The sequence below is a fragment of the Macaca mulatta genome, chromosome 16, assembly GCF_049350105.2.
Source record: "Macaca mulatta isolate MMU2019108-1 chromosome 16, T2T-MMU8v2.0, whole genome shotgun sequence".
Taxonomy (NCBI): Eukaryota; Metazoa; Chordata; class Mammalia; order Primates; family Cercopithecidae; genus Macaca; species Macaca mulatta.
The window spans coordinates 12,121,321-12,148,627 of NC_133421.1; the positions used below are offsets into that span (position 1 = coordinate 12,121,321).

Sequence of the window (27,307 nt, forward strand, 5' to 3'; positions counted from 1 at the left end):
AAGAGACTATTTTGAGACTATTTTTATTTTCAGATCTTTTGTGCTGTTTTAGATTGTTCTTTCTTCCATTAAATAAGAGATTAGATCTGAATGGCCATGTGATCTTTTGAGTCCCATCTGTAAGAATCTGCATTTCTGCGGAATTGGGGGTACATTTTACATTTTCTTTCTCTAATCTTTCTACTTTACTGAATTCAACTCTGACGATTATACAGAAACACCTCATTTTTCTAGCATTACCTGAGAATGAAATTTCCCATGCTGAATTCTCCAGGTAAATGAATCTAATCCCCTTATGCTGTTGAGGTTTGAAGTAATTTCTAATGGGATATTTAGAAGACGTATTACATACCTCCCTCTCCTCTTTATTTTACAGCTTGAGGAGACACATTTCACATGCCATAACACTCACCTATTAAAAGTTCAGTGGTTTTTAGTACAGTATATTCTCTGAGATGTGCAGCCATCACCACAAGCTAATTTTAGGGCATTTCAACACCCCCAAAAGAATATCCATACTCATTAAGCACTCACTCTCCATTCTTCCCTTCTCTCACCTTCTGGAAACCAATCATCTCTTTCTCTGTGGATTTGCCTATTCTGAGCATTTTACAAACATAGACTCATACAATGCGTGGTCTTTTGTGTTTCCTATCCTCTTAAACAGAGTGCAGTTAGTAGCATGTTACTTTTTCTTTATGATTTAGGATTATTATGATTGGCATTGTGCCAAGCTCATGGCAACCTCAAGAAATATTTAGATAGGGCCCCTGTTTGCCTCTTATAGATTCCATGGCCCATTAACGTGCACGTGGCTCCCTCTGGGCTCTGTGGCTGGGTCACCAGGTGACTGCTGAACACTGTCTTCTGATTCCTGAACTCTCATGTTAACCATCATTTCCTTTCTGGTCCCCCCATTTCTGCAAAGTTGGCTCATAGGTACATAAATGAGATCAGGCCTCAGCCCTCACGCCTTCGCTTGACTCAGCCTCATAAGGTCACTCCGCTGCGAGCCTCTCTGGTATGTCTCTGCCTTTCTCCTGGAGTGATTAAACAGGCTGAAATCGTTTCTTCTTGCATGGCTATCTTCAGCATCTTATACCATGCAGTCAGCTAAATTCCATCTTAGTGATAAATCCCCCACAAATATTTTGTGATCTGTCTGATCTAAGCAGCGTTAAACACTTTGATTCCTTGTATCCTTCCTCTCCCCTTTCTGAAAATAGTCTGCAGTGCTCATATCAAGGACCTGCTCAGCTTCCCTTTCTCTAAAATTGCATAATCCTACAAGAACATTTTCCCTTCTTTTCCTTGAGGAGCAAACATTCTCAAAACATTCTTAAATGCAAACCCGCAGGCACAGCACGTGTCTGCCAACTCCAACAGCATTTGGATGTTCGAAGGGAGAGGATGTTTGACATCTAACCCGTCGTGGGAAGTAGAGTCTCTGTGAGTATTTCTTCACTTCTTGGTAAGAATAGGGTGAAGGAAGAAGAGTCTGATTTAGAGCATTGTCTCGGCTCTGGGTCAGACTCTTATGGGGGTTATTTGAGGTTGGATGAGTCAACTTTGGCAGGGAGAGAGTGGTTACTCTTCTGAATTTGGCTAAGGGAGCATGGCAGGGTCCAACTACGAGTATAGTATGGGAATTTCAGCTTTGGGGGTTTCTCATCTTATGTCTGTTGTCAGGGTAAGCCCGTAAGTGCGAGGGGCACCCTTGCAGAGAGCAGCCCAGGTTCATTCTGAATTTGGAGAGACCAAGAAATTTCAGTCTGTGTCAGAGAAACCGACCCTTGATTTAGGCCTGACTTGGGCCAGGGAAGGGATGTCAAGTAGAACAGTGCTTGGCACATAGAGGTACCAGAAATATCTGCTGAATGACGGTGCCGCTGATGTCACTGAGCCGTCGGTAGCCACGGTCTGGCGTGAGACGCCCAGAAAGATTCTCAGGCCACGCTTGGCGGGAAATGCTGTCATTTACGATTGCTTTGCCACAGGTGCAGGCGAGTGAGTGGAAGGGGCGCGATGCAGGTGCAGGACCTGTGGTGGGACGTCAGAACTGGAGTCTGAAGATGTTGCAGTGACCCTCCATTGCAGATGGGAACCAGAGAAGAGTCTGGGCACATCCACTTTTGGATAACCTGACACTAAGGGACTCTGCTGAGCTCAGACCTGGGCAGATTAGCAGACAGGACACCCCCAGACTCAACTCAAGGTGGTTAGAATTGAGGCAGCCTCCACAGCAGCTACCCTGGTGGGCCTGCATTTGACGGACCGTAAAGTGATTCCCCTCATAAGTGACCCAGCCCTGCCCTCTGGTGGTCATTTCCATCAACTGCACCTCAGTTTAAAAGGATTGGTGTGGGAGCTCCTTTTCCTCATTACTTAGTGGATGTCCTCAGCATTGGGGCTTTAGGACTAATTTTACTAACCCACATGAACCCAGTTCTGCTGTGATGTGAGTGTAATAAGCAGGAAAAGTCAATGTACTTCAAGACTCCATCTGGTTCCACCCATTGTCTGAGACAATGCAGTTACGGTTATAACATGTGATAGGCATCATGCAGGGCCTTGTATTTGCTTCGTAGCAGAAATCCTTTAGGGCAAGTACTATAATTATTCACATGTTACAGAGGAGGAAACTGAGGCTCAGAGAGGAACTCACTCTTGCTGCAAGAATATGACATTCAGCTGGGTGTGATGGCTCACACCTGTAATTCCAGCACTTTGGGAAGCTGACAGGGCAGGATTTCTTGAGCCCAGGAGTTCGAGACGAGCCTGGGCATCATAGTGAGACCCTGTCTGTACAAAAAAATTTTTAAAAGTATCCAGATGTAGTGCCGCGTGCTTGTGGTCCCAGCTACTGGGGAGGCTGAAGCAGGAGGAACGCCTGAGCCAGGGAGGTCCAGGCTGCTGTGAGCTGAGATGGCGCCATTGCACTCCAGCCTGGGTGAGAGAATAAGATCCTATCTCAAAAAATAGAAGATAGATAGATAGATAGATAGATAGATAGATAGATAGATAGATAGAATATGACATTCAGTTCTGGGTGCCACCAATCTGTTAACGATGGGACCTCCCCACCTTACCCCACCCCATCCCTCAGATAGTGGGATTGAGGAGAATGGACAGGGAGGGACACTTTCTATTTTATGTTTTACAAATATATTTTTAATATGAGCATATATTATCTCTATAATTCTTTTTTAAATTGTAGACTAAATTCTGGGTGTCATCCCTGATGAAGGGATCTTGCTGGTCTAGGAAGGAGGGGGCAGGGTATAGGAACTGGAGCTCCTTCACCTTGAGAGAACAGGGGTTCATAGGAGTATGGTGGCTGTCTAACCACCCTGGAAGATCCAAGAGAGCAGGTTTATTCCATGTGTATCTCGAGCGCCCAGACCCAGGGCCAGGAGGTGGAGCTCTCAAAAGGGAGTTCAGCTGTGTGACAAAGCATATTGCTAGCCAGGAGGGGCTGCCCTCTGCTGGAAAAAGTGGGATAACTTTGAAAGAGCTTGGATTGGAAGTTACTGGGATGTTTATACAGGAGAGTCAGTGGTGGGGAGAAGATTCGGTTTTAAAGTCTTAAAGCTACGGCAGGGTGCTGTGGCTCATGCCTGTAATTCTAGCACTTTGAGAGGCTTGAGGCTGGAGGATCATTTGGGCCCAGGAGTTCAAGACCAGCCTGGGCAACATAGTGAGACTCTGTCTCTACCAAAAAAAAAAAAAAAAAAAATTTAAAGCATGGTGGTGTGCGGCCAGGTGGGGTGGCTCACGCCTGTAATCCCAGCACTTTGGGAGGCCGAGGTGAGCGGATCACGAGGTCAGGAGATTGAGACCATCCTGGCTAACACGGTGTAACCCTATCTCTACTAAAAATTTAAAAAAAAAAAAAAAAAATTAGCCGGGCGTGGTGGCGGGCGCCTGTAGTCCCAGCTACTCCTTCCCAGCTGAGGCAGGAGAATGGTGTGAACCTGGGAGGTGGAACTCGCAGTGAGCCGAGATCGTGCCACTGCACTCCAGCCTGGGCGACAGAGTGAGACTCCGTCTCAAACAAAGAAAAACCAAAGCAAACAAACAAAACAAAACAAAACAAGAAGCATGGTGGTGTGCACCTGTAGTCCCAGAGGCTGAGGCAGGAGGATCGCTTGAGCCTGGGAGGTTGAAGCTGCTGCGGGTCGTGATTGCACCCCACCCTCCAGGAAAGCCTTTGATGTTCAGCTCTCCCAGTGTGTGATCCTACCAGTGGGCTGCAGTACCCACTCCTGCCTGCAGGTGACAGCCTTGGCTCTGTAAAACCCAGGCCTGTTTTTGGTGCGCTGGTTCCCACCCTTGGCCGGGTATTGTTTTCATCTGGAGAGTTAGGGTATTGCAATGTACCGAGGCCTGGGGCTGCACTTCCGGATATTCTGATTTAATCGGTCTTGGGTGGGACCTGGGCTTTGGGATTTTTGAAAGCTCCTCAGGTGGCTGTAAGCCAAGATTCGGAGTGACCGAGTGCTTAGACCCTGACATTTGTGTGGATTCGGTGGGCAGATTGTATCACTTTATCTTTTTTCACTGTACTCTGGAGGGGGAGACTGAACGCACGGAGAGAAAGTAGGAGCATTAAAAGAGATGTCACCAGAAGCTACAAAACATACCAGCTCATTAAGATAGAGACAAAATAAAATAAAATAAAATAGGTCCCTCTACAAACAGAGAGAAGAAACAGGAGCTTAAACAGTGCCCGTGAAGGAGTTCCAGGCCTTTAACTCACCCAGGAAGTGAATTTACTCCAGCCACACAGAGGGCAGGGGAGTGCTCCAGAAAGCAGGGCGACACGCTTGGTGGGGGCCAGAGACCTCTCTCTTTCAATAGCAGTGGCTTTAGCATGTGGCCAGGCAGGGGCAGTCTGGAATTCAGGACTCTCTGGGGACCTGAGGGTATGGGCTGGCAGAAGGGGATTCACAGGGAGAATAAGGGGCCTGCGGGGAATTGGCTCCAGCCAGTGACAGTGAACTGACCCAGCCCAACACCTCTGTCCCTAGGCATGGTGGCTGCCCTCATATCTGCCCCAGCCCAGCACTGGGATCTCACAGAGAAAATAGCTATTGTCATAACTCTTCAAGATGCTGGACCACAAACCACATTGCTGCGGCCTGTGCCAGGACTAGAGGGAGGCAAGTGAGGCACCCTCTTCAGGCTCAAATCTAAGGGGACTGCAAAAAACCCTCAGTAATCGAGGCCAGGCACAGTGTCTCATGCCTTTAATCCCAGCACTTTGCGAGGCCAAGGTGGGTGGATCAGCTGAGGTCAGGAGTTCAAGACCAGCCTGGCCAACATGCTAAAACCTGGTCTCTACTAAAAATACAAAAATTAGCCAGGTATGGTGCCGTGCACCGGTAATCCTAGCTACTAGGGAGGCCGAGGTAGGAGAATTGCTTGAACCTGGGAGGTGGGAGTTGCAGTGAGCCAAGATGACGCCACTGCATTCCAGCCTGGGTGACAGAGTGAGACTCTCTCTCTCTCTCTCTCTCTCTCTCAAAAACAAACAAACAAAAAACCCCTCAGTAATCAAAATTAATCCTATTGTATTGCAATATTTTTTAAAATTGAGGTTAGTGCAAAAAACACCCATGATGAACAAAGTTTTCAATGAAGACGGGATGGGTGTTCTTGCCTTTATGAGCCTAAATGACTTCTCTTGCCTTTACTCTGGTGCGGCACGGCACAGCTCTGGACTTCTGTAAGGGAGTCTTCTATTTTTCACCCACACCTTGCAGGAGCCACCGGTCAGCTTTGACACCTCAAGAACTTTAGCACTCAGGGTGAGGCCAGGCTGGAGACCCGGATGCCTGGCAGAGCAGCAGTGCCACCTAGTGGCAGGCTGTGGTGCCAAGGCATGAAGGGTGATGCCAGACAGAGCAACAGAGAGGGCCAGGAGTGGTCTGGGAGAGAGCGTTTTCCAGAGCACTGGAGCACGCGAGCCTCTGCCTGGGCAGCTGCACGGGTGTCCGCTGAGGTGGGGCAGCAGGGAGGCTGCGTGAACAGATGAGGCAGGAGCAGGAAAGTGAGAGTCAGTGTTGCTGAGACTGATTTTTCCGGCAGGCAGGAAATTGCCATGCACAGTCTTAGCACAGCCACAGGCAGATGGGGTGACCTGGAAGCAGTTGCCCCTCCTTGTCCTCATCTATGAAACAGGAAGGTCAGCACAGACCGTCTGTCTCTGTGGCTTGCATACTCTTCAGAACTTGTGCCCAAGTTTCCAGTTCCAGGGACGGGTGTGAGAAATCAGCTTCCGAGCAACAAAACAGCCTCCTGTTGGCAGCTCCAGGCCACTTTTTTTTTTTTTTTTTTTTTTGGAAACGGAAAGTGGTGGGGAGAAGTTTCTTTTTTTTTTTTTTTTTTTTGAGGTGGAGTCTTGCTCTGTCGCCAGGCTGGAGTGCAGTGGCGCGATCTCGGCTCACCGCAAGCTCCGCCTCCCAGGTTCAAGCTATTCTCCTGCCTCAGCCTCCTGAGTAGCTGGGACTACAGGCTCGTACCACCACGCCTGGCTAATTTTTGTATTTTTAGTAGAGATGGGGTTTCATTATGTTGGTCAACATGGTCCCAATCTCTTGACCTCATGACCCGCCCACCTTGACCTCCCAAAGTGCTGGGATTACAGGCATGAGCCACTGACCCCTGCCAAGACTGGGTTTTAAAGTCTTAAAGCTATAGCAGGGTGTTGTGGTTCACTTTCCTTCTTTCATTCTCTCTCTCTCGCTTTCTCTCCCCTTCCTTCCCTCCCTCCCTCCCGCTCTTCTTCCTTCCTTCCTCCCTCCCTCCCTTCTTTTCTTTCTTCTTTCTTCTTTCTTTCCTTTCTCAGACAGAGTCTCACTCTGTCATCCAGGCCAGAGTGCAATGGCATGATCTTGGCTCACTGCAACCTCCGCCTCCAGGGTTCAAGTGATTCTCCCACCTTAGTCTCCCGAGTAGCTGGGATTATAGGCATCCACCACCATGCCCAGCTGATTGTTGTATTTTTAGTAAAGTTGGGGTTTCACCAGGCTGGTCTCGAACTCCTGACCTCAGGTGATCCACCCACCTCGGCCTCCCAAAGTGCTGGGATTACAGGTGTGAGCCACCGCGCCTGGCCTCCCAGCCACTTTGGACATAACAGTCCCAGGAGTAGCATCACCAGCCACCACATATCCAATCCAAGGGAGAGGAAGGAGGAAAGGACTTCTCCATGTGGATGTCCTCACCCAGCCTCGAGACTGATTTTCTGGAAACTTTTATAACAAGTGCTGTCTGTGCCAACAGCTTAGCACTTGGTGATACTGTTAATTAATTCCCAGAATCTTAGACACTAGGGTGGCGAATAGGATTTTATGAGTGCCTGAGTGCCAGAGTAGATTAGCAAGAGAAAACAAACAAACAAACAAACAAAAAACAGAATGGAGAGATTTCACTCTTGGACATGGAGTTTTGAGAAATCCTCCAGGGTCTGATTCTCAAAGGGTGGTCCCTGGACCGGCAGCATCAGTATCATCAGGGAACTTGCTAGAACTGTAAAACCTTGAGCCCCACTCCAGACCTGAGAATCAGAACCTGGAAGGTGTGGTCTGGTGAGGTGGGTTTCATTCAACATGCCCTGCAGAGCATTCCGAGGCATGTTCAAGTTTGAGAATCACTGATTTTGAGCCATGCTTCTCAAACCCCGCTGTGCCAGCCGGTCACCCAGGGATCTCGTTAGAATGCAGATTATGATCCAGTGGCCTAGGAAGCGGTCTGAGACTCTGCAGTTCTGACAAGCTGCCAGGTGACACAATACTGCTGGTCTTTGGAAAACTTTGTGTAGCAGGGATCTAGGTCTGCATTTCCCAGACAAGCTTTGCAATGAAAGTCACGTGGGGGCTTATTAACTGTGCAGGTTACCAAGTCTCTCCTCTGGAAATTCCTGTTTTGTGGATCTGGCTTCGAGCCCAGGAATCTGCTTTTTAAAACAACTGCTCTAAAAGTTTACCTTTAGGCTGGTCATTAGAATCACCAGGGAGAGGCGAGCGGATCACGAGGTCAGGAGATCGAGACCATCCTGGCTAACACAGTGAAACCCCGTCTCTACTAAAAATACAAAAAATTAGCCGGGCGTGGTGGTGGGCGCCTGTAATCCCAGCTACTCTGGAGGCTGAGGCAGGAGAATGGCATGAACCCGGGAGGCGGAGCTTGCAGTGAGCCGAAATAGCGCCACTGCACTCCAGCCTGGGTGACAGAGCGAGACTCCGTCTCAAAAAAAAAGAAAAAGAAAAAATAAAAAAATAAATGCAGATTCCCAAGCTCCAACCCAACCTATTGAATCAGAATCTCTAACGGTGCAGCCCTAAATTCTGAATATTTTTTTAAAAAGTAAACCAGGCAGCCAGGCATGGTGGTTCACGCCTATAATCCCAGCACTTTGGGAGGCCGAAGCAAGTGGATCACAAGGGCAGGAGTTTGAGACCAGCCTGGCTAATATGGTGAAACCCTGTCTCTACTAAAAATATAAAAACTAGCCAGGTGTGGTGGTGGGCGCCTGTAGTCCCAGCTACTTAGGAGGCTGAGGCAGGAGAATCGCTTGAACCCCGGAGGTGGAGGTTGCAGTGAGCCGAGATTACACCACTGCACTCCAGCCTGGGCAACAGGGTGAGACTCCATCTCAAAGAAAAAAAAGTAAACCAGGCAATGCTGATGCCCAGCTAGGTTTAGAAACCCTTAAAATAGTTCAGATCTCTCCTTTTTCAAGTAAGTAACCAGAAACCTGGAGACTGAGATGACAAAGATTGTGAAAGAAACTGAAAGGAGTTAAGACTGAAACCCAGATTTTCTCATTCCTACTTGAGTGTTCTTCCAATGACTGTGTGTGTGGCTTTGAAAATACAAAGCATTGGGAATAGGAACTGTGATACAAACAAAGGTGAGTAAGACAGCGTAAGTCGTGACTGCTACTCAGGGAGAGTAGAGGGAGTTTTTTAAAATGCCCCTAAAAAGGTGCACAAAGGATAGGGGCGTAACCACTGGTGGGTGGGGAGGACCAAGACAGCCTGAGGTGTGTTAAGATTTCGAGGGGAGGTGGCTGGGCGGGAGTAGCGAAGGGGAGCCATGTCTGCAGGCACAGGTGGAAGGCCAGGTTGAGCATCCATCTGAGGAGGCTGGGCGTGGTGGCCCACGCCTGTAATCCCAGCACTTTGGGAGGCTGAGGCGGGCAGATCACAAGGTCAGGAGTTGAGACCAGCCTGTCTAATATGGTGAAACCCTGTCTCTACTAAAAATACGAAAATTAGCTGGGTGTGGTGGTGTGCACCTACTGTAGTCCCAGCTACTTGGGAGGCTGAGGCAGGAGAATTGCTTGAACCCAGGAGGCAGAGGTTGCAGTGAGTGGAGATAGCGCCACTGCACTGCACTCCAGCGGAGCGAGACTCTGTCTCAAAAAAAAAAAAAAAAAAATCCAATATCCATCTGAGGCAAGTGTACCAAACTGTTGGTGGGCCGGGTGGGGCATTGACAGTGTCTGGGGAGAGCAGTGACCGGTCAGAGTTGTGTTTCAAATAGGCTTGATTAAGGATGACTAAGCAGTATTAACTAACTTGAATGGACTCAGCTGTGACATTGTCTGTCTTGAACACTACACACTTTGGGGCCAAATGGCTGCTGAACCATGTGTACCCCAGCTCGCCAGATCTTCATATCGCCAGCCTTTACAAGCCAAAAAGTGGTTTCAATTGAGCCATGACATGCAGGAAGAGACGGCCCAAAACTACTTCTTCCTTTTTCTTTTTTTTTTTTTTTTTTTTTTTTTTGAGACGGAGTCCCACTCTGTAGCCCAGGCTGGAGTGCAGTGGCTGGATCTCAGCTCACTGCAAGCTCCGCCTCCCGGGTTTACGCCATTCTCCTGCCTCAGCCTCCCGAGTAGCTGGGACTACAGGCGCCCGCCACCTCACCCAGCTAGTTTTTTGTATTTTTTAGTAGAGATGGGGTTTCACCGGGTTAGCCAGGATGGTCTCGATCTCCTGACCTTGTGATCCACCCGTCTCGGCCTCCCAAAGTGCTGGGATTACAGGCTTGAGCCACCGCGCCCGGCCTCATGTCCTTTTAATCTGCTTTTCAACAGGGAACATCACGTCTGAAAGCTCATGGCCTCTGCCTACCTCGTGGGACAGTGCTGGAAATTATGCTCATGTTTAGATAGAATTCTCTGTGAGTGGCTGCTGTTGTCTTTCTGTCAGCACAGACAGGTGCTGGGGTACCCACCTTGGGGTGGGGTGGCAAGAGAAGGCCAGCTTGTATCCACCTCGTTGTCTTCCTTCCTTCCTGACTTGACTTTCTCCTGTGTGGCCTCCTCAGGAGGGGGATGTGGTTGAGAGGAGAATGTGTACTTTACCCCTCACCAGTCCAGAGACGGTCACATAGCCCAAACCTCTCCCCTTCCCAGAAACCTGCAAGTCCCCCTCGGTGCGCCCGTGTGATGAGGCAGGCTCCGATAGCCACAGGCTGGTGGGCCACTAGGGAAGCAGAAAAGGAAGACATTGGATGATTCTAGCTGGAGATAATGAATTGAAAAGCTAGTCTTCGTTTCTGGAAATGATGCCATGAGGCCCTCAAAATAAACATGCACCTGTCTTTCAGGTCTCAACACCTGTTGCTCTTGGGACAGAGACCCCAGGCCCAAAATAGGCACAGCTGCTATGGATGATCTTCTCACCCTTCTGGAGCCGAGGCTGGGTCATGTTTGGAAATACATCTCCCTCCATCCCCTCCTCCCATCCTCATTCGGAGCCTTCGGGCTTTAAGAGCTCTTTCCTCGTTCCCTCTCCCCAGTCTTTCTTGGGTATCTCTGCTTCTCCCATCCCCTGCTCCTGGGCATGTCATAGGCAGTTGGTAAATGACAGATGCATGAATACATGTATAAGGAAACACAGATCTGAAATTTCTAGGAGTAAAGTTTGGAGCAGGAAGCTCTGGCTGGCCCTGGGCTTTTTGCTAACGGTGTCCTGGCTTCGCCCGGCAGCATCCCTCCCCACCAGGCCTTTGCCAGGACGCTCAATCCTCTCTTCAGGCTTCTGAGCAGTGTAAATTGCAAACAGCCACCCCCACTCCCCAGGCGAAGAAAACCAAGGGTTGCTCACAGATTTGTCAGGAATCACTTCTGCCTTATTATCCTCTCTTTATTACCGAAATGTGGAGGCAGAAAGTCAACAGAGAAAGAATTTGTTTTCCCCAAGGCCACATAGATTGCCCCAACACTTGGCTTTTCCTGCTAGGAACTCAATCCAAAAGATGGGCTTTCTTTGGTTCTCTGACTGTAAAAGCGTGCCACCCTGTCACCTTCCTCTATCACGCAGGACCCCTATGGGCTTGGTTTGGTTGTGTTCTTTCATCACTCTTATTGGGGAAGTTTTATTTCCTTTACCTTCCTTGAGGTGTGAGGCTTCACCTTACCTTGTCTCCATTATCCCTGAGTCACTGAGGAGTCCTATGTCAGTGACACCTCTCCATATGCTTTACCCTTCTCTCAGCAAGCTTGCTCCAGGCTTCCCCATGAAGGCCACCTAAGGGTGTCTATCATCCCCCTCCTAAATCTCCCCAGGACTTTGAACAAGGACCATGTCCCGTTTAACGTCACCCGAAGAAGACTCATCAAAGCCCAGGAGTTGGGAGTTCGTGCTCCTCACTACCTTGGCAAGCATGAAACACCTTAGATAAAAACAATCTGTGCCATCCCCTGGCTCCGGATGGCCTGCAGTTGGGGCATGAGCGCCTCCAGAATGTCTTGGCATGGCTGAGGGTAACCAGATCGCCGCTCAGATCCAGCAAGCAGCCTCAGAACCTCCCAGCCGCTGTTGTTTTTAGCACTGGGATTATTGATAGGGGTGTAAAAAGACATCTGTGTTCTGAGTGGCTCGCTCACCCCACATTCCTAGGCACACTTGTTTTATTAAAGCTCTCAGCTGTCGGGTGATCCAGGCGTGGAGAAATGAAAGGCTGCCCTCACCAGCTGGTGGCGGGCTGCAAACTGCAACTAGTTTTCCCCCATAAGGACATGTTACTGCTATTAGAAACTGTGTCCCTCACATGTCCTTAAGAAGGGGGCCATCTGCCAACCATAAATCAAGGCTTCAGCTGTTCCAAATAAAGAGTCTACCCTCCTTGCTGGCGGTCCTTTTATAGTTGACAGATTTTTTTTTTTTTAATCTTGTGCTTGGCCGTGTATTTCTTGTGTAATTAAAAAATTATAAAAGTAATAAAAAATACAAAGCCACTGCTAAGAGATTTAAGACTCAATAAAAAATTCAGAAAGCCAGAGGTTTCCAGATAGCATGAGGATTACAGGGAGAAGGTTAATACATTCCATACCCCAACACCAGAAAGAAAGAATAAAAGAGAAAAAGCAAGCTGTTTATGAAGGGGAAAAGTAATTAGAAATGGCCCTTAATGGCTGGGTGCGGTGGCTCATACCTGTAATCCCAGCACCTTGGGAGGCCGAGGCGGGTGGATCACCTGAGGTCAGAAGTTCGAGACCATTCTGGCCAACATGGCAAAACCCCGTCTCTACTAAAAATACAAAAAAATTAGCCAGACCTGGTGGCGTGTGCCTGTGGTCCCTGCTACCCTGGAGGCTGAAGCACAAGAATTGCTTGAAACCGGGCGGCAGAAGTTGCAGTGAGCCGAGATCGCGCCACTGCGCTCAAGCCTGGGTGACAGAGCGAGACTCCTTCTCAATGAAAATAAAAAATATTATAAGAAATGGCCCTTAATTTGGAGAGGCTCACCCAAAAAAAGTGAGATTCAAGGCACCCTTCATTCTTTTGCCACCCTGCCCTGGAGCCCATGTACAAAAGAACCGGTGGATGTTGCAAATGAGCTAAAGTCACCTAAGTTCCTACTGAATGGCCGAAGGTCCTGTCCTAAGAGAGTCTCCCTGAGGATGGGGTGGGCTGAGGTGGTGGACAAGAGGAGGGTTATAGAGAAACACCTGGCGGACGCTAACAGAAACAGTCCATCATCGGAAAGAAAACACGAAGTACGCTTTGGGTTCTATCAGCCCAGTTTCAACACAGCTGTACCCTGTGCGCCAGCTCTTTGAGGGATTTCACCTGTCTGTGTGGCCAGCTGCCCTGATAAAAGGTTAGTACCTTGTAGGGTAAAGGAGTCTTAGGATCCAGAGAGAATCCCAGCTCTGCCATTTTGACCTGAAACAAATCACTCAGTGGTTCGTGTCTTCATCTGTAACGCAGGGTTGATGAGGTCCCTCTCCTCATGGCTGAGTCTGCGTGCTGAGGGCACGAGGGAGTGCATGCCAAGTGCACACGGATAGAGTTCAGTCAGTAAATAGTGGCTGATCTCATCCTCCTCCTCTCCATGGTCGGAGGAGACCCCTCCCCAGCTCGTGCGGCACAGCGGTTCCTGATTTGGAATGGAATTGGTGCTTTTATTTTTCTCTTCTTAGTAACACAGCTTACATTTTCTATAGTCATGGGCATCTTTTTTTGATGGAATAAATGACCACTGGTGACTTTGGTCATAATATTCACTCTTAGAAAAGGAATCTTTTCATTTATATCCTTCACAAAATCAAAGCCTAGAAGAGATCGTCATACATCACTTCCAGCACCAAACTCCACATCTTCTCCTTTGTGGGAAATGTCACACTTTGACAATAAGTGGACACAAGGGGTCCCACGATCCCAGATATTTTCAAGTTCAGAGGCACCCCAGTTCTGCATAAAATGCATCAAGGGCCTCTTTTATTAATTCTTTAAGTCTTAAATTCTATAAAATAAGTTTACTTCAAAGATCTCTTGCTTAGTCTTCCTTTCTGGTGTGTATGTATTTTACCACTTTTTTTTTTTTTTTTTTTTTTGACAGTGTCTCACTCTGTCGCTAGGCTGCAGTGCAGTGGCGTGATCTCAGTTCACTGCAACCTCCGCCTCCCAGGTTCAAGCGATTCTCCTGCCTCAGCCTCCCAAGTAGTGGGGACTACAGGTGAGCACCACCACGCCTAATTTTCGTATTTTTGGTAGAGACGGGGTTTCACCATGTTGGCCAGGATGGTCTCGATCTCTTGACCTTGTGATCCGCCCACCTCAGCCTCCCAAAGTGCTGGGATTATAGGCGTGAACCACCACATCCGACCTTTACCGCGTATTTTTAAAATATAAGGACTATCTTAGAAAGCATAATCACAATATCACATTATACCTTAAAATGAACAATAATCTCATATCACCAACAATATCCAGTCAGTTTTCAAATTTACCAGTTGGACTGTGTGTGTGTGTGTGTGTGCACGTATTTTTTAACAGCGTGTTTGTACAAAGCAGTATCCTAACAAGGTCCACACAGTGCAATTGGTGGATAGGTCCACTAAGTGTCTTTTAATCTACAAGTCCCCCTTCTGTTTGTTTTATATTTTTTTTCTTTGCAATTTATTTATTGAAAAAGCTAAATGATTTGTTGAGTTCCCCCACATCTGGAGAGAGCACCCCTTGGCCTTTCATTCTCACGTGAGTCAAACTAGGTCCCCTCATCTTCTGGAATCAGACAAAGAAGGGAACTTGGCAACTATTGCTAATAAATTTAATGATGACAATAAACAAAGGATCCCATGCTAGAAGATGCTTTTTCCAGTAGCAAGTCAACCAGATGGTTATCTGACTTCCTGCCTTCCTTCCCTCTTAAGGTAAAGACAAGATTATCTTGGGTAAGGGGTGGGATTTTCTGTTGTGCAGCTTTGAAATAGTGCACATTGAGCTAAGGTAACAGTAGTAGATTTAGACTGAGATGTTGAAGGGGCCAGCCTCTTTTTTATTCATTTGTGTATTCCTGATAGCACGGTGCTTGCATGAACAACAAATATTTACTAGATTTCAGATGTATTTCCCCAGTAGAATGTAAAGAAGGGGAATGTGGGCCTTTGCTTTATAACCGTATTCGGCTCGAGACAAGGGCTTTTCATGAGCCTACCTTTGTGTTCCCTTCATGTCATATTAAGAGATGACTCTTTTGAAAAGCTGTGCCTCCCACTCCCCACCAAAGCAAAGGTTAATCCAGAAGGTTTTTTTTTTTTTCCTTTTTGATTTAAGCCAAAAGCCATCTCCCCCTCCGCACATGCACACACCGGTTGAATTTACCGAGCCGTCTGCTTACAAGGATTTCACCTCTGACCATACAAACCATCAAACTAGGAACCATTTCTGCATGGGAAAGAGGAAAACAAATATGGTGAAACAGCCCCAGACTGAAATAAAGCAAAGTTTATTGCATGTGAAAAGGAGTCACATGGACATTAAGTATTAATGGTCAGGAACCAAGAAAATACACATTTTGCATATCTTCTGTCCTGCTCCGGAACGGCTGGCTCACTCTTCACTCTCGTGGACCACCATCTGGGAAGAAAGTAGGCACCTGGAGTTAAGTCAGGTGGCAGAGACACACTCCCACCCCACCGCTTCGCCGGCTGGCATCAGAGAATTGCTTGCCTACTTCAGTGGGACACAGGATATTTTTTGGACCTTGGGAAAATGCACGATTGCACACATGAAGTCACCCCATAGCCTGAGAAACTGGCCCTACGAAAGAGCAAGCCCCGAATGCTGGACAGCCAGCCACCTACTGTCTGATGCCCTGTGTTCCGCGGACTCTGGAGGAGCCTCCTGCAGCAGCCTTTTATTACCAGCAGGGGGCGCGTGAGAGAGCTCAGTGGGACCCGCTCACTCGTTTTCAGGATGGCAGTTTGTTTTGCTGGGATACATGTGCAGAACGTGCAGGTTTGTTATATAGGTTTACATGTGCCATGGTGGTTTGCTGCACCTGTCAACCTGACATCTAGGTTTTAAGCCCTGCATGCATTAGGCATTTGTCCTAATGCTCTCCCTCCCCTTGGCTCCCACCCTCTGACAGGCCCCAGTGTGTGATGTTCCCTTCCCTGTGTCCATGTGTTCTCACTGTTCAACTCCCACTTATGAGTGAGAACAAGCGGTATTTGTTTTTCTGTTCCTGTGTTAGTTTGCTGAGAATGATGGCTTCCAGCTTGATCCATGTCCCTGCAAAGGACATGAACTCATTCTTTTTTATGGCTGCATAGTAGTCCATGGTGTACATGTGCAGGATGGCGGTTTTTACTGTGACTCACAGACCTGGATTCTAGCGAGGGTCCAGTCAGCTAAGTGACTTTAAGCACTTTCTCTTCCTGAGCTTGAGACTCCCGACCTCTAAAGTAAAGGGTTCTCTGAGGTTCCTTCCAGCTCAGAAGCTTCTACAGTCCCTGGGGGGCTCCTCCCAGGTTAGCGACTCACCCTGCTGGAGGTGAAGTCTCGAGTCTTAGCGCGGAGCTTGTTGACTTGAGATTCTGCAATATCCGCACGTTCCTCGGCCTCCTCCAGCTCATGCTGAGCCTTTCGAAATTTGGTGAGATGAGCATTGGCTTGTTCATCCTAAAACCAAAGAGCCAAGGCAGGTTAGATCAGCACGCACCCCTCTCAGAACTCACCATGGGAAACAGCCCAGTCTGCATGCCGCAGTCAGCACCTATCTCACTTACAGCCTCCTCTGCCTGCCTCTTGTAGGACTTGACTTTCACTTGTAGTTTATCCACCAGATCCTGCAATCTCAGCACATTCTTCCTGTCCTCTTCACTCTAAGAATGAGAAAATGGGAATGTCACTGGAGAAGAGGCAGCAGATTTGCACATGGCATGGGCAGCTTTCTGGGCTAAAGTGTTTCTTCCCATAGTTTGGTGGAGAATCTGGAGTGGCATTTGCACATCACAGAGGACACGATCATGGCATTTACTTTCCACTTACCTGGTACGTCAGCTCCTTGACCCTCCGCTCATACTTCCTCAGGCCCTTAACAGACTCTGTGTTCTTCTTCTGCTCCCCCTCAAGCTCAAACTCCAGCTCTCGGATCTGGGGGAGAGGGTGGGGATATTAGTCAGGGGCTGGAGCATGATCGGGAGGTTAAAAAGCTCGGTGCGGGCGGGGTTCCTCCTGCACACACCCTGGTCTCCAGTTTCTGGATCTGCTTCTTCCCGCCTTTCAGGGCCAGCTGCTCAGCCTCATCTAGACGGTGCTGCAGGTCCTTCACCGTCTGTTCCAGGTTCTTCTTCATCCGCTCAAGGTGGGCGCTGGTGTCCTGTTCCTTCTTTAGTTCCTCAGCCATCATGGCAGCCTGAAAAGCACATGGGACTCGCTAGGATGCAGAGGAAGCTCCAGTGCCTTGGAACTGTCAAAACCTGGACCCCAGAGGACCAGAGACCATGCTAAAGAAAAAGGACAGGACAGGCGTGGTGGCTCATGCCTGTAATCCCAGCACTTTGGGAGGCTGAGGCGGGTGGATCACCTGAGGTCAGGAGTTCAAGACCAGCCTGCTCAACATGGTGAAACCCCATCTCTACTAAAAATACAAAAAATTAGCTGGGCATGGTGGCGGGTGCCCATAATCCCAGTTACTCAGGAGGCTAAGGCAGGAGAGTTGCTTGAACCCAGGAAAAGGAGGTTGCAGTGAGCCGAGATCTCGCCATTGCACTCCAGCCTGGTCAATAAGAGTGAAACTCCGTCTCGGTGGTGGGTGGTGGGCGGGGGAAGAAAGAAAGAAAAAGGACAATAGGTGAGACTGTGATGAAGCACACTCTGCCACCCGGGAAGAGGGCCAGAGCTACACCCAGTAGATAAAATAACCTAAGCAATGAGGCAATGAGAACTTCAGGGACAGGCTGGGAAACAGTTTCTTGCCTTTCTTAAGCTGGCCTCCTTTGAAACCCTCCCCTGTCCCAGGGAAATTTTTGTTTTCATTATCACCAATATATATTTTCAAAGGAGCCTGAGACTTAGTCTGATCTGATACCCAGCCTCACAGTTTTGGAAATAGTGAGATTAAGGGAAGGCCTCTGCAGAATGAAAGCTATACAGGAACAGCAAAATCGTTTCAAGGTAAAGTTCTCCCGCCGGGCAGCAGGTGGCGCCATGAGCGCTGTGGGCTGCCGGGAGAAAGCCTCGGAGACCCAGGAAGGAAGAAATGTGTAGGCTATTGACACCTCAGGTTCTTGTTTTCATATTTGGAATAAGTCAGATGTTGAAGGAAAGACGTGCACACCTCTCCACAGGCAGACCTACTAGGATATAATCCCTTTCTGCCTTTTTTTCTTATGCCCTTCTTCTAAAGTGCAGGAGGGAACAGGAGAGTTTGAGCGGAGATGGGAGTGAATGGGGAGCAGAATGTGGGCACCAGGTGTGTCTGGAGGAGACCGCACCTGTCTAACTATGAGAGGGCTTTAATGCAATGCAATCCTGGCAGCCCGAGGGCAACGGGAAGGAGATGCCTTACGTCCGTGATGGCCTTCTTGGCCTTCTCCTCAGCGTTCCTTGCATCCCTGCTGGCATCTTCTACCTCACTCTGGAGCTGCATGAGGTCTGTCTCCAGCTTCTTCTTGGTGTGGATGAGGCTGGTGTTCTAGGGCAAAAGGAGGGCTGTTACCCAGGTGCGTCTGAGGCTGGAACCTCGCCTCTCTTCCTCTCCCTCCCCTCACCTGGGTGTGCAGCAGCTGCACCCTCTCGTTGGAGTCCAGGAGCTCCTGTTCCGCCAGTTTCCGGGCCCTCTCCGTCTGCTCCAGAGTAGCCCGCAGCTCCTCCACCTCGGCCTGCAGCAGGTTGGCCCTGCGCTCCACAATCGCCAGCTGCTCCTTCAGGTCTTCCTGGCCCCGGAGGGCATCATCCAGGTGGAGCTGCGTATCCTAGCCAGAGAAAAAGGAACATTCTATTTGAAGTTGAGGCGTTAGGACCACGAGCCTCATCTACATCTCTAAGTTGTTGTTGCTGTTGTTTTCGTTTTTGTTTTGAGACAGGGTCTTGTTCTGTCACCCAAGCTGGTGTGCAGTGGTGTGATCTCAACTTACTGTAACCTCTGCCTCCTGGGCTCAAGCAATCCTCCCATCTCAGCCTCCCAAGTAGCTGAGACCATAGGCTTGTGCCACTATGCCTAGCTAATTTTTAAATTTTTTGTAGAGATGAGGTTTTTCTATATTGCCCAGGCTGGTCTCGAACTCCTGAGCCCAAGTGAGCCTCTTGCCTCAGTCTCCCAGAACGCTGGGACTACAGGCTTGCACCACTGTGCCCAGCCTACATTTCTGAATATGTGAGGACGGGAGAGGCTTTTCCCCGAGGGGTTCTCTCAAACCTTCAGCTGTCCTTGGACACTCCTGAGGTGTTTGAGGGTCTCTGCTGCCTGGCGGTTGGCGTGGCTCAGCTGGATCTCAATTTCATTCAGGTCCCCCTCCATCTTCTTCTTGAGCCGGATTGCTTCATTCCTGCTCCGCACCTCGGCGTCCAAGGCGCTCTGCATGGTTTCCACTGTTCTCTGGTAGTTTCTCTTCAGCTGCTCGATCTCTTCATCCTTCTCAGCGATCTTTCTATCAATTTCTGATTTCACTTGTGTCAATTCAAGCTGGATTCGGAGGATCTTGGCTTCTTCATGCTCAAGAGCAGCCTTTAAGAAACAAAAACAAATCAAATAGTGTCCGTGATGGTATGAAGCCAGCTCTACTAACCTGCAAGGTAACAAAGCTTCAGGGAAATAGCCCTAAATCTAATCCTACAATATTCACAACTCACTTTTTAAACATCCCAAATTTAGCCGGGCGCGGTGGCTCACGCCTGTAATCCCAGCACTTTGGCAGGCCGAGGCGGGTGGATCACCTGAGGTCAGGAGTTCGAGACCAGCCTGACCAACATAGTGAAACCGTGTCTCTATTAAAAATACAAAAATTAGCTGGGCATGGTGGTGCCTGCCTGTAATCCCAGCTACTTGGGAGGCTGAGGCAGGAGAATCACTTGAACCTGGGAGGCGGAGGTTGCAGTGAGCCGAGATAGCACTATTGCACTCCAGCCTGGGCAACAAGAGCGAAACTCCATCTCAAAAAAAAAAAAAAAAAAAAAGTCCCAAATTTATCTTCAGGGCAGAAATAAAACTATGTTTCATTGCTTCTTGGTTTTGATTATACTATCAACCAATAATAATGTTTAAATCATCATATTTCTTAGGAGCGTAAAGCCCTTTGTAGATATTTTTAATTCATCTAATATTTTGTAAAATCTCGTCTTTAGGCCTATTTTAATATGACAGTCTTCTCCAATAAATTTAAGAAAATTCTCATTCAGCCTCACAGTTTTGCTGTGTGACAGGAAAGGAGCAGGCATTAGGACTGTGATTTGACAAAGGCTAAAATGAACACACAGTGTGGAGTAGCTAGACTCCCCGGCCGCCGCTCACCATGACTGCGTCTGCACCTGCGCCTGCCTCCCAGCGCTCACCTCTGCTTCCTCGAGAGCCAGCTGGATATCAGACTTTTCCAGCTCAATCTGCTTTCTTGATTTCTCCAGTTCATGGATGGTTTTACCATTTTCAGCAATTTGTTCTGTGAGATCCGCTATCTCCTCTGTAAAGAAGTAAGTTTCAGTTGCATATGAGTGCTTCTGCATGTGTTTCCAGACATGCAAAGCATTGACTCGGTGCTTTTTACCTGGTTTATTATAATCCTAAGCTTTCCTGTTTCCCAGAGATAAGATATCATATAGAGAGAGGCTAAAAGTAACCTGTCAGATGGTGAACACTTTCTGTGTGTGCATTAACACACATGTATGTAGGAAACTGAACGATAAAGCCACACACGCCAGCATGCTCTTGAGCAATACAGCATGAAAGGAGGAAGTTTCAGAGGATTTCGAGTGACTTACGCTCTAAGTTCTTATTTTCCCGTTTCACAGTTTCAAGTTGATCTAAGGCTTCCTCGTAGGCATTTTTCAGTTTGAAGAGTTCAGTGCTCAAGGAGCGGGACTCCTTCAGGGATGCCTCCAGCTCTGCTTGGCTCTCCTCACACTTTGTCTTCCACTCTGCCAACACCTGGAACACCGGGACAGAAGGTCTCTCCATTTCTGACCTCTCCTCTAGGTTTCTAACTAAATACTAAATAACTAAATTAAATGCAGAGTTACAGCTACCCTTGGCATCACTTACCTGGCTCCTTGTTATTGATTATTGGGCTAATCAAGATTTTGTTCCATAAATGTACTCAAGGTAATGAGTCAGGAACAACTACCATCTTGAAAATGCAAATAGATCCTTCGAGAAGGAGTTAGCTGGGCATAATTGCCCTTTTCCTAACACAAAAATGGCCCCGTACTTTGGAATATTTCATTAAAGCATTGGTTTCAATCAGCTTTATCTGCCATCTTGAAAGAAGGGCTTCCAGAAAGCCTCCCAATGGGACCTCAGCTTAGACAGACCAGCAGTACAGAAAGGAAAAATGCTTAGGGCTGCACCGACGTTGTAGAAACCGGTTTGTTTCTATGGACAACTTTTGAAAGGGACCTCTACCCCCAGCCTATTCCCATTCTGTTTTGCAGATAAGGAAACTACAGCCCGGAGAAGTTCAGGGACTTGCCCAAGGCCACACTGCTGGTGAGGGCAGAGTCAGGTCTGGGATGCATTGTCCTCCTTCCACGGCTGCTAGAAATCCCCTGCATCATGGCATTCACCCAGCACAGAGCGGACCCCACACCTTGTCAAAGTTCCTCTGCTTCTTATCCAGAGCGGCGGCCAGGGAATTGGCTCTTTCAACATCAACCATCAGATCCTCCACCTCTCCTTGCAGCCTCTGCTTGGTCTTCTCCAGTGAAGCACATTTAGCATTCACTGCCTCAACCTGTTCCTCAGAATCTTGAAGGCGCTGAGCAAGTTTTTTCCTTAAAGAATATGAAAGAGAAGCAACTGATATTTAAGTTTCCATCCACTTGAACATCACTACTCATCACGTTGGAATCACTAATCTATGTGATTCAGACACGCATGTGTTTCTATACGCCCAGGAGAATTTCCTGTCTACTCAAAATCCGGGATTAATAACTTGCCTTGTGTCTAACCAAGATCAAAGTTGTTTGTTTTAATAAAACGTGCTAACGCCAGGTCCTTCTAATGGCCCAGCACCGCATTTAAAGACACATGAGATGGGGAAACGTCTAGTAATACAAATAAATTCATCGAATTCATTCCCAAGCAGTTCTTCTAAAAGCAAACAGAGCTACGCACTTGGCCTCCTCCAGCTCCTCTGTGCGCTGGATGGCGTCCGTCTCATATTTGGTCCTCCACTGAGCAACCTCACTGTTGGCCTTGGACAGCGCCCTCTGCAGCTCGGCTTTGCCTTCCTGCTCCTCCTCATACTGTTCCCGCAGCAGGTCGCAGTCGTGGCGGGAGGACTGCAGGGCGTGCGCCAGGGCGTTCTTGGCCTGCAGAAGTTAAAAAGAGAAGAGCACCTGATATATTCAGTGCCAAGTGCATGATGCAATCCAAGTGTGTCCCTTCTGTCACCACCTACTGAATGAAGTTGCCTATTATTTTTCCTCCCGCAGGTGATATTTAAAAATCTGAGCAAAGTAGCCTCCCTTCAATGTACCTTGTTCTCTTCCTCCAGCTGCCTCTTGAGCTCTTCTATTTGCTGGGTAAATGCTTGCTTGCTCCTGGAAAGTTGGGATACTATGCTTTCCTTTTCTTCCAGCTGACGACTCAGTTCACCTGTGTCCAGAAGGAAACACTTTCATTTAATTCATTCACTCATTCACTCATCAAGTTTCTATTACGTGTAAGGCACTGTGCTAAGATCTGGGGAGAGAGAAAAGGATAAGGTATAGTTTCTTCTTGAGGGAGAAGGTATATCGTTCATGAAAAGGAAACTAACAGCAGAACTGGATAAGATACTGTTGTAAACTACTGGAAGGTGGGACTGACGTTCTGTCAAAAAAAAAAAATCCATTGAGAAGAACTGTAAATGTAAATATTACCAGGAGCACCTAATTACTCACATCAGACCTTCCCAGTGGCAGGTGTTTCCAGCTGTTCGTTGATTTGTTATCAATAAATACATAGAGAAATACTTAAGAGCTTTATATCTATGGTTAGACTCTTGGGTGAATAGGGTAAGTTCAAGTTTATATGCTTACAAAGAGGTAAGAGAAAAACATGGAATGGGGCTTTATGATTTCAGAGGTGAATCCTCCAACATGACTGTAAAAGTGGCTACCATAGGCCGGGTGCGGTGGCTCACGCCTGTAATCCCAGCACTTTGGGAGGCCGAGGCAGGTGGATCACGAGGTCAGGAGTTCGAGACCAGCCTGGCCAACACAGTGAAACCCCGTCTCTACTAAAAATATAAAAATTAGCCGTGTGTGGTGGCGTGTGTCTGTAGTCCCAGCTACTCAGGAGGCTGAGGCAGGAGAGTCGCTTGAACCTGGGAGGCCGAGTTTGCAGTGAGCTGAGACCACGCCATTGCACTCCAGCCTGGGTGACAGAGTGAGACTCAGTCCCAAAAAAAAAAAAAAAAAAAAAAAAAAAGTGGCTACCCAAACTTCTTTTCTTCATTGTCTTGGCTGTGACTGCCAGCCAAGGATGGAGTCACCTGTGAGGATGCACCAGGGCTGGGTGGAGCCACATTTTCTAGGCAAAAACCCCAAACAAACTTTCCTTACTTTTTTTTTTTTGAGACGGAGTTTCACTCTTGTTGCCCAGGCAGGAGTGTAATGGTACAGTCTTGGCTCACTGCAACCTCCGCCTCCTAGATTCAAGCGATTCTCCTGCCTCAGCCTCCCAAGTAGCTGGGATTACAGGTGCCCGCCACCACGCCTTGCTAATTTTTGTATTTTTCTTTTCTTTTCTTTTTGTTTTTTTGAGTCGGAGTCTCGCTCTGTCGCCCAGGCTGGAGTGCAGTGATGCAATCTCGGCTCACTGCAAGCTCCGCCTCCTGGGTTCACGCCATTCTCCTGCCTCAGCCTTCCAAGTAGCTGGGACTACAGGCACCCGCCACCACGCCCGGCTGATTTTTTGTATCTTTAGTAGAGACGGGGTTTCACCGTGTTAGTCAGGATGGTCTCGATCTCCTGGCCTCTTGATCCGCCTGCCTCGGCCTCCCAAAGTGCTGGGATTACAGGTGTAAGCCACTGCATCTGGCAATTTTTGTATTTTTAGTAGAAACGGGGTTTAACCATGTCGGCCAGGCTGGTCTCGAACTCCTGACCTCTGGTGATCTGCCCGCCTCGGCCTCCCAAAGTGCTGGGTTGACAGGCGTGAGCCACCACACCTGGCCTCCCTTATATTTTTATTATACACCAGGATCTTTAAACAGTGGCCATGTTTCTCTCTTTATTCTCAAAAACTTGGATGCAGACAATGAATATCGGAGTTAATGTGCAGAAAGAAGTAGCAAGGCCCTGACTCTTAATTTCTAGTCTCATTTCTACTCATCAGAGTCTGTTTGATGCAAGTTTATATTACTTTTGAAAGAGTTTGAATGAGATGATATTTTGAGCCCCTTCTCTTTCTGGTCTACTCCTCTTTCTCTCTTGTTCTTACTGAACTCCTCATGTTCTCTCCCTTCAAGCTATTTCAAATGGCTCTTTCTGTGAGTTATTTCCATTTCTTCTCTCCTGAAAAGATGCTTCCTTAGAGATTCTCCCCTCAACACACCCTGCCCTTGGTTTTGGCCAGCTGCGCCCATTGGGTGCCAGGAGGTTTTGGCCCCACTGGTTTTCTGCTCACCAGCCTCGGTCTGCAAACGAGACTTCTGTGTGGTCAGCTCACTCAGGCTCCTCTGAATTTCCTCATTCTTGCCCCTGGCCTCACTTAACTGATCCTCCAGCATTCGGCAGATTTTTTCCAGATTTGCCTGAAGGATTCAGAAAGGGGAGCAGAGTCAGTTGGCAAAGTCAGGTTTGAATGACCACGGAGTCTCTCTGATGGAAAGCCTTGAGCCGCCCCCACACCCCCCCCCCACCCCCGCAGCACCTTAGATTTCGACACACTCTCCATGCTGCTGGAGAGGTCATCAATCTCCAGCTTGAACTCGCTCTTCTCCTTCTCCAACTTCTGCTTGACCCGCTGCAGGTTGTCAATCTGCTCCCCAAGCTCGGCCACACTATCCGCGTGCTTCTTCCTCAGCGTGGCCACCATGGCTTCGTGCTGCAGGGTGGCCTCCTCCAGGTCCCTGCGCAGCTTCAGGAACTCTGCCTCCCGCTTCTTATTGAGCTCTATCTGCGTGGAGGTGACTCCTCCCGCCTCCTCCAGCCGCTCGCTCAGCTCCTCCAGCTCCCGGGCATAGTCGCTGCGCTGTTTTTCTGTCTTCGCGCGGGTCGCCCTCTCTGCCTCTATCTCCTCCTCCAGCTCCTCAATTCGAGCCTGTGGAGGGCAGCAGTTCACCCCGTGGGCAGTCGGTTCCCCCCGGGGACTCTGATTGTCAAAAACAGGCTGGTTTCCCTTCCCATTAGACAAACTGAGTTTTAGACTCCCCCCCAGTGAATATTGCAAATTTCCTTTCACATGAATTTTTTCTACCTGAACATGGTAATTACTCCTGCAGTGACCAAACCTGAACATTTTCCACTCAACTAAATGTTAACTTTTAGTTGTTAACTTAAATACTTTAATTATGGATTTTGTCAGATGTGATGGGAAACGGTTCATCATGGCCAGGCCAGCCTAGCAGAAAGGGAACCATGAGGCAGGTGGCCCCACAGTCTTGCCCACTTGCTCTGAATGACTTATAGCAGACAGCACCCAGCTCACTGTAAGTGGCCTCACATGGAAGAAAGGAATGCAGAGGGCTCCTACCTGCAACTCTTTGATTTTCTTCTGAAACTGGAGGCCCAGTGTCTGCTCATCTTCCACTTTGCTTTGAAGTTGACAATATTCAAAATCTTTCCTGTGAAGAGAAATGGAGAATGCATGAAGATAAAATACACAGTAACTTGCAAAATGGAAGCCAGTGGTTGAGGGGCATACTTCTTGAGCCTTTCGTCCAGCTGTTGCTTGTCATTCTCCAGATCTAATATGGACTCTTGGGCAAGCTTCAAGTCTCCTTCCAATTTCCTTTTGTTCCTTTCCAGGTCTACGCGGAGCTTCTTTTCTTGTTCTAGGGAACTTTCCAGCTGAAAAAGGCACCATTTCCTTTTGGAACAAATGCTTTGCAAGAGGACCCTTGAGGGCTCTTCCAACCCTGGAGTTCTAGGACTCCTGATGAGCATTATTTACTTACGTCTTCAACTTGCTGTTCCAGTTTGCTCTTGGTTTTGTTCAAAGAATTGACTTTGTCTTCTTCAGCTTGGAGGTCATCCAAAGCCTGCTGGTGGGCCTCTTGGAGGGCCTTCTTCTCCCTGGTTAACTTTGCAATTGTTTCATCTAATCCGGAGAGTTCCTCAGTAAGGTTTTTAACCTAAGAAGAATCCACAAGCAATTATAAGCTTAGAGTTTAGTTTGCAATGACTATATCAAGCTAGACACAGCTACAAAAAGAATACCTTGTTCTCTGTGGCATGTTTCTCCTTCTCAACCTTGGCCAGAGTCAACTCAAGGTCATCAATGTCTTTCTTGAGTTCTGAACATTCATCCTCCAGTTTCCTTTTCTTGGCTGTCAGCTCAGCATTGATCTCTTCCTCATCCTCAGCTCTCTCCGTCACCTCTTTGATCTTGGCCTCGAGCTGGAATTTGGCTTTGATCAGCTGATCGCATCTTTCCTCAGCATCCAACAAATTTTCACTTTCCTTAAAACAGAAAGAATAATAATTTCCTTTAATGATATAAGGTTTGCAACATTCCAGTATTTTGCTATATATGAAGTTCTTTATGAAACATTTCAACTAAAAAGCAAAAATCCCCACCAATAACCCAATTTTTCTAAACAAATAATCAAATCTAGAAGAGTTTAAAAAAAAAAGGTTGCTAAACACATACAGCTTGGACTTGGAGCTGCAGGTCATTCTTCTCTTGGACCAGAGTCACCAGTTTTTCCTCTAGCTCCTTCCTTTTTGCCTCCGACTTGGCGAGTTCATCCTTGGTTTTCTGGAATTCTTCCTTCATGGTGGCCATCTCTTTCTCGGTCTCTGCACTCTTGAGGAGGGGCTTAATCTTGAAGAACAGTTTCATCCAGGGCCAGTGCTTGACGTTCATGAATGAGCGAATGTTGTACTGGATGCAGAAGATGGACTCCCTAAAAACAAGACATTGCTTATTTCTGAGAGAGACTCCCCTTCCCCAAAGAGCTCATGTTTGAACAAAGACCCTGCTGGACCTCCTCTGCACCATCTTCTGGAATTCCACACGCATGAGGAACCCTCTGCACACAGCCTGTGTCCGGGTGATCAGTCTGGCCAGGCGGTCATCCCGCATCTCTTCCAGGGTTCCCAGCAAGCCAGCCTTGAAGAACACCTTGTGGGGCAGAAGGTGACATGAGTCAGTTTCCTGGAGAAGCTGTGTCAAGAGGACAAACAGGCCA

General features: G+C 48.1%; 1 protein-coding gene and 3 long non-coding RNA genes across 5 annotated transcripts in view; 2 read left to right on the forward strand and 2 right to left on the reverse strand.

Annotated features, from left to right (window-relative positions):
• The first annotated feature begins 1,162 nt into the window (after positions 1 to 1,162).
• Positions 1,163 to 12,148, forward strand: LOC106993886 (uncharacterized). Of its 2 annotated transcripts, XR_003723619.2 has the most exons (3): positions 1,163 to 1,449; positions 10,112 to 10,197; positions 10,627 to 12,148. It is a non-coding gene; the product is annotated as an uncharacterized LOC106993886 (long non-coding RNA). The 2 variants fall into 2 exon arrangements; XR_013406109.1 differs by lacking the exons at positions 10,112 to 10,197; positions 10,627 to 12,148 and adding an exon at positions 1,998 to 3,183 and having other exon boundaries at positions 1,225 to 1,449.
• LOC144335334 (uncharacterized) lies at positions 9,804 to 13,276 on the reverse strand. Its single transcript, XR_013406111.1, has 2 exons — positions 12,472 to 13,276; positions 9,804 to 10,597 (listed from the first exon to the last, which is right to left on the reverse strand). It is a non-coding gene; the product is annotated as an uncharacterized LOC144335334 (long non-coding RNA).
• Positions 12,177 to 17,560, forward strand: LOC144335333 (uncharacterized). Its single transcript, XR_013406110.1, has 4 exons — positions 12,177 to 13,125; positions 13,867 to 13,983; positions 14,443 to 14,680; positions 15,084 to 17,560. It is a non-coding gene; the product is annotated as an uncharacterized LOC144335333 (long non-coding RNA).
• MYH3 (myosin heavy chain 3) overlaps positions 15,240 to 27,307 on the reverse strand; it is a 29,905-nt gene continuing 17,837 nt past the window's right edge. The window contains exons 21-41 of the mRNA XM_015118598.3: positions 27,104 to 27,240; positions 26,767 to 27,022; positions 26,334 to 26,576; positions 26,072 to 26,248; positions 25,819 to 25,964; positions 25,648 to 25,738; positions 24,826 to 25,215; positions 24,580 to 24,706; positions 22,445 to 22,563; positions 22,081 to 22,277; positions 21,554 to 21,737; positions 20,730 to 20,895; positions 20,307 to 20,431; positions 19,174 to 19,482; positions 18,527 to 18,730; positions 18,325 to 18,450; positions 16,999 to 17,169; positions 16,803 to 16,907; positions 16,541 to 16,636; positions 16,296 to 16,433; positions 15,240 to 15,386 (exon numbers count right to left, since the gene is read on the reverse strand). Coding sequence (XP_014974084.2) covers positions 15,360 to 15,386; positions 16,296 to 16,433; positions 16,541 to 16,636; positions 16,803 to 16,907; positions 16,999 to 17,169; positions 18,325 to 18,450; positions 18,527 to 18,730; positions 19,174 to 19,482; positions 20,307 to 20,431; positions 20,730 to 20,895; positions 21,554 to 21,737; positions 22,081 to 22,277; positions 22,445 to 22,563; positions 24,580 to 24,706; positions 24,826 to 25,215; positions 25,648 to 25,738; positions 25,819 to 25,964; positions 26,072 to 26,248; positions 26,334 to 26,576; positions 26,767 to 27,022; positions 27,104 to 27,240 — 3,534 coding nt within the window. The 3' untranslated portion in view covers positions 15,240 to 15,359. The remainder of the gene's footprint in view (positions 15,387 to 16,295; positions 16,434 to 16,540; positions 16,637 to 16,802; positions 16,908 to 16,998; positions 17,170 to 18,324; positions 18,451 to 18,526; positions 18,731 to 19,173; positions 19,483 to 20,306; positions 20,432 to 20,729; positions 20,896 to 21,553; positions 21,738 to 22,080; positions 22,278 to 22,444; positions 22,564 to 24,579; positions 24,707 to 24,825; positions 25,216 to 25,647; positions 25,739 to 25,818; positions 25,965 to 26,071; positions 26,249 to 26,333; positions 26,577 to 26,766; positions 27,023 to 27,103; positions 27,241 to 27,307) is intronic.